Consider the following 20,636-nt stretch of genomic DNA (forward strand, 5'->3'; position numbering starts at 1 on the left):
TTTATTTTATTTTATTTTATTTTAATTATAAACTGCTTTTTGATAAACTAAATTATCAATGATTGAAGTAAAATATTCTTCAGTTTTTAAAGGTTTTGGATCAGAAGTATTATTTAAATAAATTTCTTTATGATTTCTAATCATTGTATTAATTAATTCAAAAGTTGAATCTTCAACAGGATATTTACCAGCAAAAGTTGCTAAATATTTCATTTCCAATATGAAATGTTGTAAACCACCATAACCGAAAACCAAATTTGAAGTAGATTCGAATCTATTTGAAATGATATTAACGATTTCAGAGATGATTCTAGAGGCAATTGGTAAAACACTTTCAACATTGACATTGGTTTGAATTGATTCAGCCAATCTATCCAAAGCTTCTGATAAAACAATAAAATTCTTTGGAAATGGGTCCAACTCTTCCTCGACTTGATATTCTTGTTCTTCCCAATTCATACTATTATCCACCAATTCCAATGCTTTTCTAGTTGAATATTGGTCTCTAATTGACTCGAAATAACTATACAACAATGACGATAACTGAGTTAGGTTATTTAATTTCTCACCTGTTGCATCTTCGAATCTAGTTGCAATTCTTGATACTAAATCATCGACAATATAAACTGAATCACTAATGATCGCCAAACATTGAGTATCTGATAAATATTCTTTTTGAATTTCATTTTTTAAATAACTCATATAATCTTTGAAAATACTACCAAGTGATTGAGAAATCACTGGTATCAAATCAATTGTAATAATTTGACAAATATCAATTGCAAACTTTTGAATTATTGTATTTAAAAATATAGTACTTGATGTTAATTTTAATCTACCTTGATCAATATCTTCCATATTATTTAAATTATCTTGATGCATTTGTTGAAATGTTAATCCAATTTTTTTATTACCACCACCACTATTAAAATTATTATTAATTATTGGTGATTGATAATTATTATTATTATTACTATTATTATTACTAATACCACTACCACCACTATTTGGAGTACCACTATTTTTTAATGATGATGGTAATGAATTTAATTGTGATTTTACTTCATAATCCCAATTTGAAACACCATTCCATTTTTCATCCATTAATTGATGTAACATACTATCTCTAATCTTTATTTCATAATTTACAATTAATTGTTCAACATGTGGTTGTAATAATAAATTCCAATAAAATCCAATTGATAAACCAGTTTGATCCATCTATATTTATTAAAATAAAATAAAATAAAATAAAGGTTAATAAATTATTTATTTATATATATATATGTAAATTGTTGTTCTTTTTTTTTTTTTTTGTTTTTTTAATATTACCATTTCACAATGTGATTCAATAATTCTAATTGCTTGAGAAATTGAATAAAAATTATCTAAAATAAAAACTTGTCTATTAAAAATATCAGAAATTAATACTAATTCTTCAATGATCCAAGAAACTAAACCAGAATTCATATAAGAAGGAAATGAATTTGTGAAATCATTACAAGTTGAATTGATTGAATTAAAGATAACTCTAGCCAATTCACCAATGAATCTATTTAAATCACCACTAAAAACAATCTTTTTAATAGCTTGATTAATTGAATGACTTCTACTCTCTAAAAATATTGATTTCGCTTTATCATTTTGTGATAATCTAACTAGTAACGAAATTGTATCTTTAATTTGATTAGCTTTTAATAATGGGCTTCTTAATTCATTCATTAATTTATCTGTTAATATTTTAACTTTATTCTCAATTTGATCTTTTAATGGATGTGTTTGCATTACAATTTCAACTTTTGGATTTGATTCATAAATTTTATTAACTTTTTTTAAAAAAAATAAAAATAAAAAATAAAAAAAAAGTATTAATAAATTAAATTTATAATTTATTATTATTATTATTATAATAATAGAATATTATAATTATACTTTTTTCAACTAAACCAACAGCAACTTCAAATTCTCTTTGTTCAATTGAAACTGATAATTCATTTGGAGCAGTAGTTAACCATTGAATTGGTTCAGTTGCAGGTGATAATGGTTCGAAATCAATTTTACCACTTTTTTTAACTTTATAATGATCCCAACTAATTGATATATTTTGTAATGATGACATAACATTACCATAATCTGATATTAAATTTCTAAAATCTAACATATCAACTTCAGAATCTAAAATAAATAAATAAATAAATAAATAAATAAATAAATAAAAAAATAAATAAACAAATAAATAAATAAATAAATAAATAAATAAAAAATAAATATTAATAAATTTAAAGAGAGAGAAGAAAAAAAAAAAGTTTTTTTAAAACTTACTTGCAATTTCTTTTGAAGCACCAATAAATATTAAATGATTTTTATATACATCCTTTTTTAAATGATCAATACATCCTAATTTTCGATTTTCTAAATATTGTAAATGAACAGTTGCTTGTTGATCAGTTTTATGTGTAAATAAATCATTAACATCTATATATATATATATATATATATACAATTATTATTTTGATATTAGTATATGATGAATGAATGAATGAATGAATTAATAAATGAATGAATGAATGAATGAATGATTACATTTTTCAGAATTAAAATTTGAAGATAAAAAAGTTTCATATTGTACTGGATTATCTTCTTTTTTATTTTGTTCAGTTTCTTTTTTATTTGGAAATTCACCCCAACGATAAACAGTTTTCTTTTTATCGGTATGTGTGCATGTTACAGTTTGTTCTTTTAGATCGATTGAAATTTTAATTGAAGTTTTTTGTGTCGTCATTAAATTTAATGGTCCTACCCATTCTCTATACATAAATTTTACAATATAATGTCCATTAGATTTGATATCAACACATTCTATATCATTATAATTTACTGATGATGATACTGTTGATAAATTTGTATCGATTTTTAATGGATATGTTACACCTTTTTTCATTTTTATATTAAAAATAAACTATACCGCTATATATCTCTCTCTCCTTTATCTATCTATCTATCTATATTATTCTTATTCTTATTTACACCTGTCTACAATTTAATTTTTTGAAAAAAAAAAAAAAAAAAAAAAAAAACAATAAATTAAAATTTTATGCTGGTGGAAAAAAAAAAAAAAATTATGGCAGATTTTTTTTTTTTTTTTTTTTTTTTTTTTTTTTTTTTTTTTTTTTTTTTTTTTTTCTTTTCTAATCAAAAACTTTATTAATAATTTAGAATTTAATTATTTATCATTCATTTTTTATAATTGTTTTTTTTATAAATTTAATTTTTATTTGATTTAATTTTTTTTTTTTTTTTTTTTTATATATTATAATTTAAAGTTTGTTCAGTTTGATAAACTTGTACTTGATTATTATTATTATTATAATTATTATTATTATAATTATTATTATTATTATTATTATTATTATTATTATTACTATTACTATTATTACTATTATTATTATTATTACTATTATTATAGTTATTATTAAAATTATTTTCAATAATAGAATTATTATTATTGTATGCCATATTATTTAATATTGTAAAATATGGTGCAATTGCATTTGGTGAAGTTGGTACTAAAATCCATTGATGTGTATTATTAGTGAAATTTGTTAAAATTGGTGATCCTTTTGGTGCTTTTGGATATATAATTAAAATCTATTATTTTTTTTAAAAATAAATAATAAAAAATAGAAATAATAAAAAATAATTGGTTTTTTTTTTTTTTTTTTTTTTTTTTTTTTTTTTTTAATAATAATAATAATTTAATAATTAAACATACATTAATTAATGGTGAAGAATCATTATTAAAATCATCAGAATTTTCAAAACAATAAGAAATTGTTATACCTCTTGAATTATAAATACTTGAATATTTATGAACCATAATATTTAAATCATTATATAGATGAGTATAATAATGAGATCTTTTCTTTGAATATAAAATAGCAGCAGGTATAATTAAAATGAATCCAATTAAAGCAATTAATAAAATGGTACTAACCAATAAGAATATTAATTGTTTTTTAATATCAATCTTTCTAACTAATACAGTATTAAATTCTCTAATCATTGATTGATATTCACTCTCTAACATGAAATTATATAAATCTTTATCATAATTTGTATCTTTAAAACCATAAAAATTATCATCTTTTAATCCATTTGTTTTTCTTTCACTATTATTATAATTTATTTTTGTTTTACAATAATTTATAATATTATTATTATTATTATTATTATTATTATTGTTTAAAATTGGAGTTTTATCATTAATTTTATTCGATTTTTTTGATTTATTAAATTTATTTGATTGTGATGATGATAAATAAAGTTGATCAAAATTTATTAAATCCAATGGTGCTGGTGGTAATACTAAAATATTTCTACCTTCTGGTGAAACTATAAAATCACCAACAATTTCTTTTTTTGGTTGTTCATCTTGATAACTAATTATTAATTCTAACTTTTGCATTTTTCTAATTTTACTTGTAAATTTAAATGAAAATGTAACATTTCTACATTTTATTAATTCATTAATTTGTTTTAAACAATTATCAAAATCTCTTTCAAACTAAAATTTTTTTTTTTTTTTTTTAAAAAAATAAAAGGTATGTTAATTATTTTTATTTTTATTTTAAAAAAAAAAAAAAAAAAACATACTCTATTTTTATAAAGTGATGAACGAAAAAGTTCAAAAATTAATGCAATTAAAAAAGGTAATAAACCAAAAATTGCAAAGATAATCATATAAAGAATATAACTTTTATAATCTCTTTGAGTTTTTAAATTTATATAATCAATTATTTGTGTGTATTCTATAATTGGTAATGAAGAATATAACTCTTCTGGGTATGATTTATCAAAACCTGAAAAGTTATGACCAATACTATGTTTTGGTAAAATTTTAATTTGTCTAACCATGGCCTTATTTTTTTATTGTTAAAAATAAAATGAATTATTATTATTGTTTTTATTTTGTTGGGTGGTATTGTTTAAAAAAAAAGATATTTTCGAAATCTTGCGGGTTTTTGTATTTTTTTTTTTTTTTTTTTTTATTTTTTTTTTTTTTTTTTTTTTTTAGAATGAATTTTTAAGATATGTTAATTATTATTTTATCACCCATATTTTCAATTCCCAAACACCTAAAAAAAATAAAAAAATAAAATATCTTTTTATAATAATAATATTAAAAAAAAAAAAAAAAACTCTTTTTATAATAATTCTAATTATTATTTTTATTTTTATTAATTTTATTTTTATTTTTATTTTTTTTTATTTATACATCTTTATATTCATTAATTGTATGTCTACTTCTTGAGAATTGATTATTTATAAATAACCAATCAGTTAATTTATTTTGAGTATCATTTAAGTAAATATATGGAACAATTAATGGGGTTGGATTATTTGCAAATAATAAAACTGTAATATAATGATAGCCTTTTTTAACTGGACATTCAGTTGATTCACTAACCATAATTTGAGAAACTTTATCAAAATCAAAATTTGTATTTAATTCCATTCTATTTAAAATTACACCATTTTCTTCTTTAATTATACCTGCATTCTTTACATCAACTGGAATTGATTTTGATCCCATTCTATTTATACGTCTCTATAATGTTTATTATAATTTTTTATTTTTTATTTATTAGTTTTTAAACAAGAAATAATAAAAAATATTTTTATTTTTATTTTTATTTTTAAGTATTAAAAAAAGAAAAGAAAAAAAAAAAAATTACTTTTTCTTTATTTAATTGATCTTTCATCCAAACTACAACATTTCTTTCAATTACATCATCAAATTCACCACCATTCTTTTTATCAGATACAATTTCACCTAATGAGCTTGGTGTATTTTGGTTGGTTTCCTCAATTTGTGTCTCTGTATTAGTTGTTGTGGTGGTATTTAATTGTTCTGACATTGTTGAGATTTTTTAAATTAAAAAAAAAAAAAAAAATGAAAATATAAAAAAAAAAACGAACGACAATTTTTTCTTTTTTTTTATTTTTTATAAAAATTTTTTTTTTTTTTTTTTTTTTTTTTTTATTTTTTTTATTATGATCAAATATCTATTTGAAAAAATTAATTCTTTAATTTTAGTTTTTGAAAATGCATTATTTAAAATAACAATTTAATACAGTTTTTAGTTATGTGTCTTTTTTTTATATAAAATATATTCCCTACTCTCTTTGTTCAAAATAAAAAAATAATTAAAAATAAATAATAAAATTATAAAAATAAAATTTTTGATTTAAAAAAAAAAATTCAAAAAACATGATGATTGCATTCATTTTTTTTATTTTTTATATCATTTTTGAGTTCTCTATTTATCTATACTAAATTCATATTATCCTTATTTTAAAAATTAATAATAAAAAAATAATCACACACATACAAAACACAATTACAACATCAAATCACCACCACCAGCACCACAATCGAAACAATTGCAGCTCATGAATTAATTCTTGATACTCTTCAAATCCAGTCAGTAAGTGGTATCTCTGAAAAAGAAAATGAGACAAAATCTCAACAAGCCACCCTAGAGAATGAAATCTACGCTCTAAAGTTGATTGATGACGATTGTTATCACACAGATGGTAACAATCTTTTCAACCCCATATGGTTTATATGAATTATAAATTTTAAACATCGCGATCTATCATTGGATTTGTTTGGAGAAACCTGATCGTATCCAAGTCACTGTCAGTTGTATCAACGTATACCCTGTAAACATCCATGGTTTATATCTTTAATAATCCACCAGAGTTTTACATTCGTTAGATATTAGTAATTGTTTAGGTGTTAGAGAGGTCAAATTTTAGCAAATTTCCAAAACCAAACTTAATGACATTGTGTTAGATTTGGTAGTGTTAATGCAGCATCAATAATTGGTAAAAATTAAGATTTCCAATCTTTTGATAATATATCACAGCAACAACAACACTCATCAAATACACAAACACAATAACCAGTAGAACAACTCAAACTTCACCACAGGTACAGGTATAAACACAATAACAACAACAACAACAAATAAACATATCCAACAACACAATCACCACCATCACAACTACTGATCAACCATGGCCTCAAATAACTTTAGGTTACATAAATAAATAAATATGTAAAAATAAATAAAAAATTTAATTCATTGTTAACTTTATTAATTAAAACATAAATTTCTTTATTTTTACTTTTTTTTTATTAAAAATATTATTATCATTAAGTTAATTTGAAAAGTATAATTTTAATTTATGATTTTCCTCGAGTTGGTAGTCAATATATATACATATATATATTAAAAGGTAATGATGATTCTAATCTATGTAATAAACATCAGAAATTTGTAAATATTTTAAACTTGATATAATATCAAAATTATCAAAAGGGCAATTTGAAAAATTTTGATATAATTTACTTTTGTAATAAGTTAAATTACCTAAAAATCGAAAAGTTTTTATATTAAAAGTATTAAAAGTTAGATTTTTTAAGGTGGTTGGTAACCATTTAATTTTTTCAAATACTCCATTAATTATATCTAAATAATAGTAATGATAATCTAAGACCAAGGTAATTAAATATAATGGTAAACAATTAAATTTAATTAATGGTTGGTAAAATTGAAATGGTCCTCTACCTCGATGACTTATAATTCTTAGAGTAGTAATAATAATAATGGTTGATTTAACATCAATTCAAAAAATATTAATTCTTTTAAATTTTCTGGAAATATTGAAACAACTGCTCCATCTTTTAATTTGGTGGGAATAGGTCTCATAAAACCTATTAAATAAATATATGTGCATGAAATTGGGAAAAAATTATTAACTTGAATATTTTGATTAAATCCAGGGTATCTGGAAACAATAAACTTTTTTAATCCATTTGGTAATGAATCTGTTTCAAAAATTTTAAATTTAGAGTCATTTTCTATTTTGCCATGTGAAAAATTCTTTCCATAAAATTTTAAAATCTCCAAGGTTGATGGTAATTGTGTTTTATTTATAGTTAAATTTGGTGGTAGTATATCTGCTTTTAAAGTGCCACTAATTGAACCATCAATGGAAAAAGTTGATAATACCAACGTATGTATTGATGTAAATTTTGAAATTTTAAATATTCACATGCTTTAAATGGAAAATGCCTGTATTCAAATTTTAAATATTCAAGTGTTTGAGGTGGTGATATATACAATTTCATTTTATATCTATTATATTTTGAACAAAAAAAACTATCTTCTCCCCAAGCTCTATATGATAAATAAAGTCGTTTCAAATTATTTGGATGAATTCCACTAATTCTACCACTACTACCGCTACCACCAATATTATAATCATTATATATTTTTTAAAAATTTAAATCTAATATCTTTAATTAGAAAATTTGAAAATTGATTATTGTAACAATTATTGGGACAAATTGAAATAATTCTTTTTTGTAAATCATTGAAGGCTTTTTATGAATTCATTTTTCCCCTTTTTTGTTTTTTTTTTATACCTTAATCTGGAAAATAAAATATTCATAATAGGGAAAATGTTAAAAAAAAAGGGGGTTAAAAAAAAAAAAAAAAAAAAAGTTGAAAATTCCACAATAAAACTATAACTCAACAAAAATACCTCAATTAATATTAATATTTTAAATTTCAGATGTATCATTCATCCATAAGATGTCACCGAAACCAGTAATTAGGCAAACCCTTCCCATGGACTTCTAATGATCCTCATGATATAGCCATCAGGACTTGTCATGAATATAGTATAAAAGTTTGAATTATAATTTTTTGCTCACTTTAAACATAACCAAAAACATAAACACCATAAATAATTATATTTTTAAAATAATTAAACCAAATTTTTTTAATAATAATAATTTTTTTTTTTTTTTTTTTTATTTTTACATGATTTTTAATATTATAATACAAATAATAAAATAATTAAAATTACAAAAATAGATGAACATAAAGAATTTCTTTGGGTAACTCTATTTGAAGTATTGAATGATTCGGATGATGTTTCAGTGGAATTAATTGGAGATTTTGTTGGTTTTTCTGTTGGTATTGGAGTTTGTGTTGGAGTTGATGTTGAATTTGGTTGAGTTGGAGATGGGGTATTTGTTGGTGTGCTTGTTGGTTCCTCCGTTGAAATACTTGAGGATTGCTCTGGGGTTGAATAACTTCCATTATTTTCATGACTATTACCATCGGTTTTACTACTACTACTACTACTACTACTACTACTACTACTACTACTACTACTACTACTACTACTACTACTACTACTACTACTACTACTACTACTACTACTAGAACTATCTTCACCAAAAGATTGAGAATCGGTATTAATTACAGAATCGGAACCTCCTTGATTTGATGATGTGGATGTGGTAGAAGAATTAATTGTTGTACTTCCACTAATTGATGGTGAACTTGTTGTACTTCCGCTAGTTGATGATGAGCTTGTTGTACTTCCACTAGTTGATGGTGAACTTGTTGTAGCATCAATAGTTGTACTTGTTGTTGTTATTGATGATGTGGAGGAAGTGGTGGTAGTTGAAGAACTACTTGTTGTACTTCCACTAGTTGATGGTGAACTTGTACTTGCACTGGTTGATGATGAGCTTCCACTGGTTGATGATGAGCTTGTTACACCACCACTGCCAGTAGTTGTAACTAATGAAGTGGGTGAAGAACTTGTTGTGGTTGTTTTTGAAGTTGTTGTACCGACATTACTACTTGGTATAGTTGTAGAATAACCAGTTACACCACCAGTAGTTGGCTTTGAAGAAGTTGAACCATAACCAGTTGTACCATAACCAGTTGTACTAGAACCAGTTGTGGAATAACTAGTTGTACTAGTAGTTGGTTTTGAAGAGGTTGTACCATAGCCAGTTGTACCATAGCCAGTTGTATAAGAAGGTGGTGGAGTACCAGTAGTTGTATATGGTCCAGTTGTTGGTGTATCTGGTTGTTCTGGTGTAGTTTCATTGATAATCATTGATGCTAATACCCCAGTTAATAAAGCATTATAATCAATTGATGGTTGATTCATTGTAAAATTAATTCTATCATCTATATAGAAATCAAATTTATTAATTGGACCACCAACTAAAGCACCTTGAATTGGAAATGAATTTAATGTTGGATTTGTAATTGAATTTGAAATTGAATAATGTGAAGCTCTATGATGTAAATTTACAGGTGTTGAAGCACCTAAAAAACCAACACCACAAACATATGATTGATCATTTGAATTATTACCAAGTACAATTTTAATTTGATCAATATTAAAAGTATCTTTGAATTGTTTTGAAATGTGTTGATTATTATTCCAAATTGCTACCAATAATGAACCACCCATTGAATATTTAATTGAGCCACCGAAACCACCACCACCAACACCACCACCATTTTGATCAATAAAAAATAAACCATCATTGGTTTTTGGCATTTTCAAACTCCAATAATTTAAAATATCATTCGTTTGAGTATTAAATAAACCAAAATTCTTTGAAAGGAATAAAATTGCAGCTGAATACTTTTGATCATAATTATAAATTACTGATGAAGTAGTTGTTGAGAAATTTGGTAGTAATGATTTTTGAGAATTAATAATTGATAAATATTTACTTTTACCAGTAATTTGATACATCCAAGCTGATGCCCAAAATAATTCATCTTTATAATCCGATGACGGATATAAAATTTGTTCACCACTTGTTTCAATATCAGAATATTTACCAGGATATGAAAAACCAAAATCAAATAATTGAATTGCATGAGTACGTAACTGAATTGAATAATTTGGATCAATTAATGAAAAGATCATATGTGAAGCAGCAAATGCTGATGCCATTTCATGAGCAACATCTGAACCTGGATTATTTTCATTAATAATTAACCAACAAGTACGTTTTGGTGAACCATTATATAAATCATAAATTCTTGATGGTATATTCCATTTTGATAAATCTCCAACTTTACCACATTGAGCATAAATTGTATTTTGGTTTGGATGTGCAACCATTAACCAATCCAATCCAATTCTTAATGTTGATAAATATTGTTTTTTTAATCCTTGACATGAATCAATATTATATTGAAATTCTAAAAATGTCCATGCAAGAGTTGTAATTGAATGAGCTTTTTTTTGGAAAAAAAAATAAAAATAAAAAAATAAATAAAATAAAATAAAATAAAATAAAATTATTAGTAAAATAAAATAAAATAAAATAATTATAATATTATAAAATTAAAAAAATTACCTAATGCAAATGTTGATTTAATATATGAACCATCATTAAAGAAACCACCAGATAAAATACCATTCCCATTTGAATCTAAAGCTTTATCAATTGTTGAATCAAAATTTGTAGTAATACCAGATTGCCATGGATATAATATTGGTAAATCACTTGAAGTTAAATTTCCAGCTCTATTTGCATTAAAAAAATTTAATGAAGATTTTAAAGCATTACAATAACTAAAGTTTGGTTCAATTGGAACTGAATTTACTATTTTAATAATAATAAATAATAAAATCAATTTTAAAAATTTCATATTTACAAATATATTTAAAAATTATTATTATTATTAATGATTATTCAAAAAATGTTTTTTTTTTTTTTTTTTTTTTATTATTTATTTATTTTTTTGGATTAAATCACTTATTATTATAAACTAATAGAAATATTATTATTATTATTATTATCGATCGAAAAAAATAAATTGAACTAATAATAAAAAAAAAAAAAATTAAAAATAAAATGGTTTGAAAATAATAGAAAAAAAAAAAAAAATAAAAAATAAAAAAAAAAATAAAAAAACAAATAAAAAAAATAAAAAAAATTTAACCTGAATGGACAGGTGCAGATATTTTTATTTAATCAAAAGATATTTAAATATGAAAAAAAACTGGAGTTTATTTTTTATTTTTGGAAAGTCAAAAAATGTGATGGCATAAAATTTTAACTTTTTTTTTTTTAAAATGGTAAAAACTTGGAAAAAAAAAAAATAAAAAAAAAAAAAAAAAAAAATAAATAAAAATTTTCTTTTTTTAGTATTGATTAGAGGTTAAAAAAACTATAAAAATCATTTTTTTAAATTAAATAAAATTTTATTTTATTTTATTGAATTTTATTTTAGTATTGATTAATAAAAAAAAAAAAAATATTGATGGTGGGAGTTTAAAAAAAAAAAAAATTAATTAAATAAAACTATTTTTTCTATATCTATTTTTTTTTTTTTATATTTAGTTTGATTTAATTTTAAATCTTATTTTTTTTTTTTTTTGTTTGAACCGTTTAATAATTTCAAAAAAAATTATTAAAAAATAATTTAAGTTAGATATTTGAAATTTCAAAAAAAAAAAAAAGTAAAAATAGTTTTATTTTTTTTTCATATCAAATAATTTTTTTTTTGCCAAAAATGAAAATAAATATTCAAAAAAAAAAAAAAAAAAAAAAAAAAAAAAAAAAAAAAAAAAAAAAAAAAAAAAAATAAAAAACCCTTTTCTTGACACAAAACATCAACTTATAAACCAACACCATAATAAATTGATATCGCAAAGATATAAAAAACCTATTGTTTTTTTTTATTTATATTTTGCAATATAAAAAGAAATGATAACTTAAAAAAAAAAAAATTTAATATAAGTTACTAATTAAAATTTAGTATTAAATCTTTTAAAAAATAGGTATTCCAAATAAAAGAAAAAAAAAATAAAAAAAATAAAAACCCAAAAATAAATAAACAATGAGATGGTTGTATACATTTATTATTAAAACTAAAAAATAAATAATTAAAATATTATTTTCTATTCCTTTTTTAAAATTTTTTTAAAAAAAGAGTTACAATATATTCTTTTTTTTATCTTTTTTTTTTTTTTACATTAATCTATGATTAATTTTTATATTTTTTTTTAATTTTTTTTGGCCATGAAAAACGGTAACAAACAACTGAAAAAAAAAAAAAAAAAAAAATTCGAAATAATTTTTCAAATTTTTAACTCGATATTTTTTAATTTTTTTTTTGAATAATCGTTGTTAGTTTTCACAAATACACAATGGTACGTTCTATCTGATTTCACACACGTTATCACATATCACATGTCGGAACTATGACAGTCTTGACATAATCCATTCAATATTCATTCAATCTATCAAATTAATAAAGGATTGAACAATATCAATACATAAAATAAAATAAAAAAAAAATATAAAGAGAGAGAGAAAACAGTTACTAACATAACAATATCATAGGCCATCGATAAATCCAAAAGATTCTTAAGAAAGACCGGTAGAAAGACTTTAGTCTCTCAAAATCCATACCATGCACTCTTAGTCAAAGTTTGTATTTTAATAATTACATAATATAGGTTAGGATAAATGATATTATATAGGATGAAAAGGACAGCAATTAATTGATATTTATTTTATATTTTAGTTATACCGTTTCTTAGCCCGTAGAACCAACTCCAAGTTCAACAAGGTTGTCTTAAAGAGATTATTACAAACTAAAACCAATAGACCACCAGTTTCAATCTCAAGAATTGCCAATTTAATGAAGGACAGAAAGAGCGGTAAGATTGCTGTTTGTGTTGGTACCGTTGTTGATGATGAAAGGTAAGTTGTTAAATAAAAAAAAAGATATAAGAAAACAGAGATTAATTGAAAATAAACAAAATATAGATTATTAGACTGCCCAAAACTCACTGTTTGTGCATTAAGATTCACTGAAACTGCTCGTTCAAGAATCGTCAAAGCTGGTGGTAAAGCATTATCTTTCGATCAATTCGCTTTAGTTAGACCAAGAGGTAACAACACTTTCTTAATCAAAGGTGTTACCAAAGCTAGAGAAGTCTACAAACATTTCGGTAGAGCTCCAGGTTTACCAGGTTCCCATGCTGTATGTATAATTTTATAAAGTCTTATAATTTTTAATTAAAACTCAAACACTAATACATTTATCTTTTAATTTAAATAGCGTCCTTATGTCCGTTCAGAAGGTATTAAATTCCAAAGATCAAAGACCAGAAATCCATAAAGGCAAAAAGAAAATAAAGTCGCCCATTAAAAACAAAAGACTTTTTAAAATTATTATTTTTTTTGTACATTTTTTAAAGACATTCGGTATTTTGTTTCTGTTGTTTATTTAATATGCTTTTAAAAGGATAACAAAGATGCTTTGCAACTTGTTATTGTTTTTTTTTTAGTGTTAATTGTTTGATTTTTTTTTTTAATGTTTATTATTTGATTAATTTTTTAATGTTAATTGTTTGATTTTTGTCCTTATATCAATCACAGCAACAATTTTATAAAATTGTAAACCAAAAATTCATTACACAAGAATTTAGTATGATGTATTTATTAATTATTACTATTTAAAACTAAATAATATTTTGTTTTACTAAAAAAAACCAAAAAATTAGTTAACAAAATATCTCAATATTTAAATGTTTTTTTCTAAATTATAGTTTAAGATTGTAAGTTGAGCAACCTTTTTTTTGATAAAAATTCAAAACTTAAAAAAAACAATACCAATTATACAGAACTAACATCCAAAAATAAAATAAAAATAAACAAAATACAACAATATTTATTATTTATTTGTTATTATTTTTTTTTTTTATACTTTTTTAGATTCAATTACTCTGTATCACTTGAATCAGTTCAAGAACTCCACAACTAGAAACAATTAGAAACCACAAGGCAATTAAGAGAATAAAGTCACCCATTAAACAAAAAAAAAAAAACTATCTAAAATTTTTATTATTTATTTTTTGTGCATTTTTTAAAGACACTCAACCAAGGATTTTGTGTGCAGTTATTGTTTTTTTTTTTAAAACCTAGGATTTTTTAAAACCAACATTTCGTAGCTTTTTTTTATTTGTTTTGTTTACGTTTGATTATTGTCATCATAATCAATCTTTACCAAAAAATTAAAAAATAAAAAATCAATTATATTCAGCAAAACAAAACACAAAATTAAATTTGATTTTGTTTTTTTTTTGTTTCTGTCATTTATTTGCTCTTATTATTTTTAATTATATATTTTTTTTTTTTTTTTTTTTTATTGTTATTAAGGTCTATTACACACCTAAAAATCTTTATGTAAAAAAAGAAATTATTGTATAGAGATAAAAAAAAAAAAAATGAAATATAAAATTAAAAAAGGTAATTAATTATTTTATTTTTTTATTTTTATCTCAAACTCAAAAAATAATATTAACGAAAAAAAATTAAAAAATTAAATTATTAAATATTAGAAAGTTAATTATATGTAAAATACCTATAACAAAAATCTTAATATTAACTTATGATTTTAAAAAAAAAAATAATTTTAAAAAAATATATTATTTAGGTTCAATTAAAAATTCATAAATTAAACAATAGCTTATTCTTTTGTGAAAACTCTTGGAAAAAAAAAAGTGGAAAACACAAATGAGGAAATTTAAAATAAACCCTCCCAAAAATTATAATAAAAAATAAAATAACTAAAAAAAAGAGAAATTTAAAAATATATAAAGAAATTATATAAAGAAAATTAAGTAATCAATGTTTTTAATGTCTTTGTTTTTTTTTTTTTTCTCATATAAAATAAAAAAAAAAAAAAATAATTACACATAAAGAATTTTTTTTTTTTGATATATTTTAATTATATAGTGAAAATTTTTTTTTCATCCTATAATAAAATAAATGAAATTAATATAAAAAATTACATCCATCTATATATTTCTCTTTATTTAATTTCTTTATTTTTTTTAAAATTTTTTGAAATTATAAATCATGAAAAAGTTTTATTTTAAATTTCCACATGTTATATGCTATATTTTTTTTTTTTTTTCAACACAAAATAGTTAATTTTAAAAAAAAAAAATTATTTGTGTTTTATTTATTTATTCATTTTTTTTTTTTTTTTTTTTAAATGATACGACCAAGAGGATCCTTTAGAAGGACTTGTATTAACGAATTAACTCTTGTAAAAAAAAAATTATTTAAATTTTATATGCAAAAAAAAAGTGGAAAACTTGTGATATTCCTTTCTCCACCTTTAAAAAAAAGGGGGTATTTTTTAATTTCCTTTCCATTCCATGTTTTTTTTTAATAGGTTTTATATTAATTTTTCCATTTTTTTTTTTTTTTTTTTTTTTTTTTTTGTTTTTTTTTTTTTTATTTTTTTTATTTATTTTGTTTATTCTTTTATTTTTTTTAAAATTAATTCAAAATAGCTCTTTTTTTATAACTTATTAATAATGATAATAATTCATTTCATTATTTGTTTAAATTATATTTTAAGATAAGTGCATTTTTTTTTTTTTTATAATAACTTTTATTAATTAGTGTTTTAACTCATCTGGATAATATTTCAAAATTTTAAGGATAATCGATAGGTTAAATAATTGGATAACATATCCAAAAAAAAGTAAAATAAAGTTAAAAAAAGTTAAAAAATGGATAAGTTTTATTAGATAAAAAATATAATTTTATTTCAAACAAACCAACCCATCCTAAAAAAAAAATCTAAAAATATCTTTTATTTTCAAAAAAAAATCCAAATTATGATTTATTTTTTTTTTTTTTATTTTTATTTTTTATTTTTTATTTTTTATTTTTTTTTTAAACCAACATAATCTTCTTATAAGATGACCAAATTTCTTTTTATTTTATTAATTTCTTACTTGTTAATTATAAATGCTATCAAAGGTCAATTAAATACTCAAAATGGTATGAAAAAAAAAAAAAAAAAAAAATAAAAAGAAAGATATTTGTTTACTAATTATATTTTTTTTTTTTTTTTATTTATTTTTTAAACATTTATTTCATTTAAAAAGGACAATGCCTTACTAATATTTATTCAAATTTAGAATTAAGTATTGATCCAGTAGATTATTGTTCATTAAATTATGCAAGTTGTAATGGACAATTTGTTACTGGTTTGTAAGTAAAAAAAAAAAAAACTAAGAATTAAAATTTCAATAACTAATTATTTTAATTATTTATTTAACTTCTTTTTATCTTATATACAAAAAAAGAAACATAAACTCATATACATCTACATACGAATTTTCTCAAGTTGATTTTCAATGTTTTTCAAAGCTTTCAACACTTTTTCTATCAAATTTAAAAATTTCATTTGATTTTTTGGAAGGACCACTCCCTAATGGAATTGCTCTTTCCTTTCAAAATTGTTCTACAACTTATAATACTTTTTTTAATACACCAATTCATTCAAGTATAGTTCATTTATCAATTGATACAATACCTCCACAGTCATTACCTATTAATATTAACTTATCATTCCTTAATAAAGTTAGTTTTTTGTAAGTATTTTGCCAAAAAAAAAAAAAAAAAAAAGTTATCCTATTAATATTATTTATAATTTAAAATTCAAAACCTAAAATTAATTTATTATTTTTTTTTTCTAAAAAATAGTTTATTTAGATTGAAAAAATTGGATTCATCCACCGATAATATTACATTGATTAATGATTTCCCAGTTGATAGTATGAACCAATTTTCTCAAATAGTAATTGATATTAAAGATTTACCACCAATGGATAATGTTATTGTTGAAAGTCTAAGTTTAAGAACTTATAATGCACCCACTAATAAAGGATACAATAATATTAAAACTTTAAAGAATATTTCTTATTTGTATATTTTCATTGAACAGGGATATTCAGATTTTAGTGAATTTGCTTTAATTCCAAATCAAAATAACATAAAACAATTGTATATATTTTTTTTAAAATTATTATTATTAATAATATTATTATTATTATTTTTCCCAATTATTAATAAAATATGTATTATTATCTTTATTATTATTACTTTTTTAATAAATTAGATCATTTTCAGGAAATTTATCACCAGCATCAACAGGTAGAATTGATTTAAGAAATTTATTAAAATTGAATTTATTAAAATTAATGTCAGTTTCACTAAATTTTAATTATCAAGGTAATATTCCACTTATTCTACCACAAACAGTTCAACATTTTCAGATTTCAGAGGGTTTATTTTCAGTTGGAGTAAAAGAGTTTTTGAATGCTTATCCAAATATCTCTGAGGTTTATATCTTAAACAATCAAATGGATGGTAATTTTTCAGAGTGGAAAAATAGAGGTTATGATCAATTTTCTATAAGTGGGAATAGATTTCAAGGAACTGTTGACTCGTCATGGTGTGCCACAATAGCAACATTATCCAGAAATAAATTGACAGGTGATTTACCATCATGTTTTGCTTGTCATTTGTATAGTACACTAATTAATAGTTCAATATCTCAAAATCATTTTAATCCTATTCCACCATGTACAACTTTAATACCAAATCTTAGATTCAATTCATCAAGTAATCTATTATATCTATATGGTGATGACTTGGGTTTCTACACAAATGATATTAAAGTAACTTTATCAGAAACAAAATTTTTCAATCCTTTAATTTATTCAAAATTATTTTATTGTGATGCATTTACTCTATCAAATTTACCAGAAACTTTAGATATATTTTTTAAAAGTGCAAATAAAAATTTCACATTATCAACAATTGAAAAATCACCATTAGTAAATTTAGTAACTGTTGCATCTTCATCTGGTTTGTTATTTTTTGATGGTTCATTTTTTAATTATAATAAATCATCAATTAAAATTCAAATTGAAGATTTAACATGTTTAATTACTCAAACTACATTTAATCAAATCAGTTGTCTAATTCAAGGATTTTATAATAAGAATTCAATTGCTAAAATTTCAATTTCAGTAGAAAGTTATTACACCAGTAATTTAAAAAATTTACAAACAAACCTTTTTGCTTATTTAAATCAATCAACAACTGTTTATAGTTGTTCATTAGATTGTAACTCACTTGGTGGTATTTGTAATACATTAATTGGTCAATGTTCATTTAATTGTCCAAATGATTGTACAAATTCTTTGGCAGGTACATGTAATAGTTCAACAGGAGTATGCAATTGTTATACTGATTTTCAAGGTTTAGATTGTTCATTACCATTTAAAGCTTGTACATCAGATTGTAGTTCACCATTAAGTCAAGGTTCATGTAATAATCAAACTGGTATTTGTCAATGTATACCAAATTATCAAGGTTTAAATTGTAAAATTCCATCACATTATATTTCATCAGTTATTCCATGTTCAATTGATGGTGGTGAAGTTTTAATTAATGGTTGGTTTGGCAATAATAATGATGGTACACATTTATTATCATCATATAATATAGTTATAGGTAGTTTAGATTGTATTGTTACATCAATTAATGAAACAACAATTACATGTAATCTTGGAGCAGGTACAGGTACAAAAAATATTAAAATTATAAATTCAATTAATCCAAATGTAATTTTCAATGGTAATGGATTATTTAATTATCAAAATCCAATTAAAACTTGTCCAAATAGTTGTACAAGTTTAAATAATGGTAAATGTAATTCAAATACAGGTGAATGTCAATGTAACGATAAATTTAGTGGTTTCGATTGTAGTACACCAATTAAAATCATTGAAAGTGCACCATCAACAAATACATCAATCAATAAAGATACAGGAGGTATAGAACTTACCAATCAAGATACAATCTATGAAATTTCAATTATATCATTAAATGAAATTTCAATTGATGGTTCAATTATTAAATCACATCAATTAAAAGGTAATTGGTCAAGCGATAATACAACAATAACACCAGATTCAAATTATTTCAAATTTTCACAACAATTAATTAATAATACATGTAAAATTACATTTACTATTGAAGAGATTAAATTAAAAGATAAGAACTTTACATTTGGAACGACAACGTTTAAAGTTGAAAAAGATTCAATAAAATTATCAGTTTTAATTCAAGATTATCAATATCAAAGTTCATTAAATACATTACAATTAATATTTTATTCAGCAGTTGGGGATGATACAGACTCAAATGATGATTGTAATAAACAAGATACATCAATTGATACATCAAATGCAAATAATCAACAAATTTCAAATTATATTCAAATTTCTAAAAATTCAAAAACATTAGTCGGTCGTTTCATTAATCAAGTAATTGCAGATTCAAGATCAACTTTTATGTCAAGTACAATTATTAAAGATAATAATAATAATTCATCATCATCAGTTATGTTAGGATTAAATCTACCACATTGTAAAGAATGTTTAATTGATCCAGACTTTTCTGTATTAGTAAGTCCAGATTTTAAAGAATCATGCAATGAATCAAAAAACAAATGGCTAATACCTGTCGTTGTCATTGTACCTGTAGTAGGTTGTGCTGTAATTGTTACTCTATCTATTGTTTTTTTTAAAAAATATAAATATAATTTAAAATTTATTGCAATCAAATTAAAACCATTTAAAAAATAATAAAATAAAAAAATATTTTTTCATTTTTTTTTTCATTTTTTTTTTTTAATTGAATCTAATACATATATCAAATTTTTATTTTTATTAATAACTTTTTAAAAAGTTATTATTATAATTCTTGTTGGTTTTAAAAGACTGAAAACGTAACCAAATAAAAAAAAAATCTGAAAAAAAAATCTAGAAAAATCTAATTCAGAGAAAAACCATAAATCAAAATTGTTTTTTTTTTTTTTTTTTTTTTTTTACATTTTCAA

General features: G+C 21.4%; 7 protein-coding genes across 7 annotated transcripts; 2 read left to right on the plus strand and 5 right to left on the minus strand.

The window, feature by feature from the left end:
- Positions 1-21: 21 nt before the first annotated feature.
- exoc8 (exocyst complex subunit 8) lies at positions 22-2,941 on the minus strand (the record flags this gene model as incomplete). Its single annotated transcript, XM_636360.2, has 5 exons — positions 22-1,221; positions 1,333-1,826; positions 1,933-2,175; positions 2,323-2,475; positions 2,584-2,941. 5 exons carry the CDS (start codon positions 2,939-2,941, stop codon positions 22-24), a joined length of 2,448 nt encoding a protein of 815 aa, XP_641452.2.
- A 362-nt stretch (positions 2,942-3,303) lies between these two features.
- DDB_G0294619 (transmembrane protein) lies at positions 3,304-4,914 on the minus strand (the record flags this gene model as incomplete). The annotated part of the gene is made up of 3 exons (XM_001732945.2): positions 3,304-3,648; positions 3,773-4,564; positions 4,654-4,914. 3 exons carry the CDS (start codon positions 4,912-4,914, stop codon positions 3,304-3,306), a joined length of 1,398 nt encoding a protein of 465 aa, XP_001732997.2.
- Positions 4,915-5,269: 355 nt separating this feature from the next.
- Positions 5,270-5,918, minus strand: DDB_G0302676 (hypothetical protein; the record flags this gene model as incomplete). The annotated part of the gene is made up of 2 exons (XM_002649111.1): positions 5,270-5,608; positions 5,736-5,918. The coding sequence occupies 2 exons, from the start codon at positions 5,916-5,918 to the stop codon at positions 5,270-5,272; spliced, it is 522 nt and encodes a 173-aa protein (XP_002649157.1).
- Positions 5,919-8,035: 2,117 nt separating this feature from the next.
- On the minus strand, positions 8,036-8,200 carry DDB_G0279993 (hypothetical protein; the record flags this gene model as incomplete). Its single annotated transcript, XM_636362.1, has 1 exon — positions 8,036-8,200. The coding sequence occupies one exon, from the start codon at positions 8,198-8,200 to the stop codon at positions 8,036-8,038; it is 165 nt and encodes a 54-aa protein (XP_641454.1).
- A 710-nt stretch (positions 8,201-8,910) lies between these two features.
- DDB_G0279995 (hypothetical protein) lies at positions 8,911-11,555 on the minus strand (the record flags this gene model as incomplete). Its single annotated transcript, XM_636363.1, has 2 exons — positions 8,911-11,138; positions 11,261-11,555. 2 exons carry the CDS (start codon positions 11,553-11,555, stop codon positions 8,911-8,913), a joined length of 2,523 nt encoding a protein of 840 aa, XP_641455.1.
- Positions 11,556-13,059: 1,504 nt separating this feature from the next.
- On the plus strand, positions 13,060-14,039 carry rpl18 (S60 ribosomal protein L18; the record flags this gene model as incomplete). Its single annotated transcript, XM_636364.1, has 5 exons — positions 13,060-13,062; positions 13,256-13,342; positions 13,440-13,618; positions 13,685-13,901; positions 13,980-14,039. The coding sequence occupies 5 exons, from the start codon at positions 13,060-13,062 to the stop codon at positions 14,037-14,039; spliced, it is 546 nt and encodes a 181-aa protein (XP_641456.1).
- Positions 14,040-16,638: 2,599 nt separating this feature from the next.
- On the plus strand, positions 16,639-20,382 carry DDB_G0279999 (hypothetical protein; the record flags this gene model as incomplete). Its single annotated transcript, XM_636365.1, has 5 exons — positions 16,639-16,720; positions 16,828-16,933; positions 17,029-17,316; positions 17,429-17,728; positions 17,844-20,382. The coding sequence occupies 5 exons, from the start codon at positions 16,639-16,641 to the stop codon at positions 20,380-20,382; spliced, it is 3,315 nt and encodes a 1,104-aa protein (XP_641457.1).
- Positions 20,383-20,636: the final 254 nt, after the last annotated feature.

Source organism: Dictyostelium discoideum (genome assembly GCF_000004695.1).
Source record: "Dictyostelium discoideum AX4 chromosome 3 chromosome, whole genome shotgun sequence".
In the NCBI taxonomy this organism is placed as follows: Eukaryota; Evosea; class Eumycetozoa; order Dictyosteliales; family Dictyosteliaceae; genus Dictyostelium; species Dictyostelium discoideum.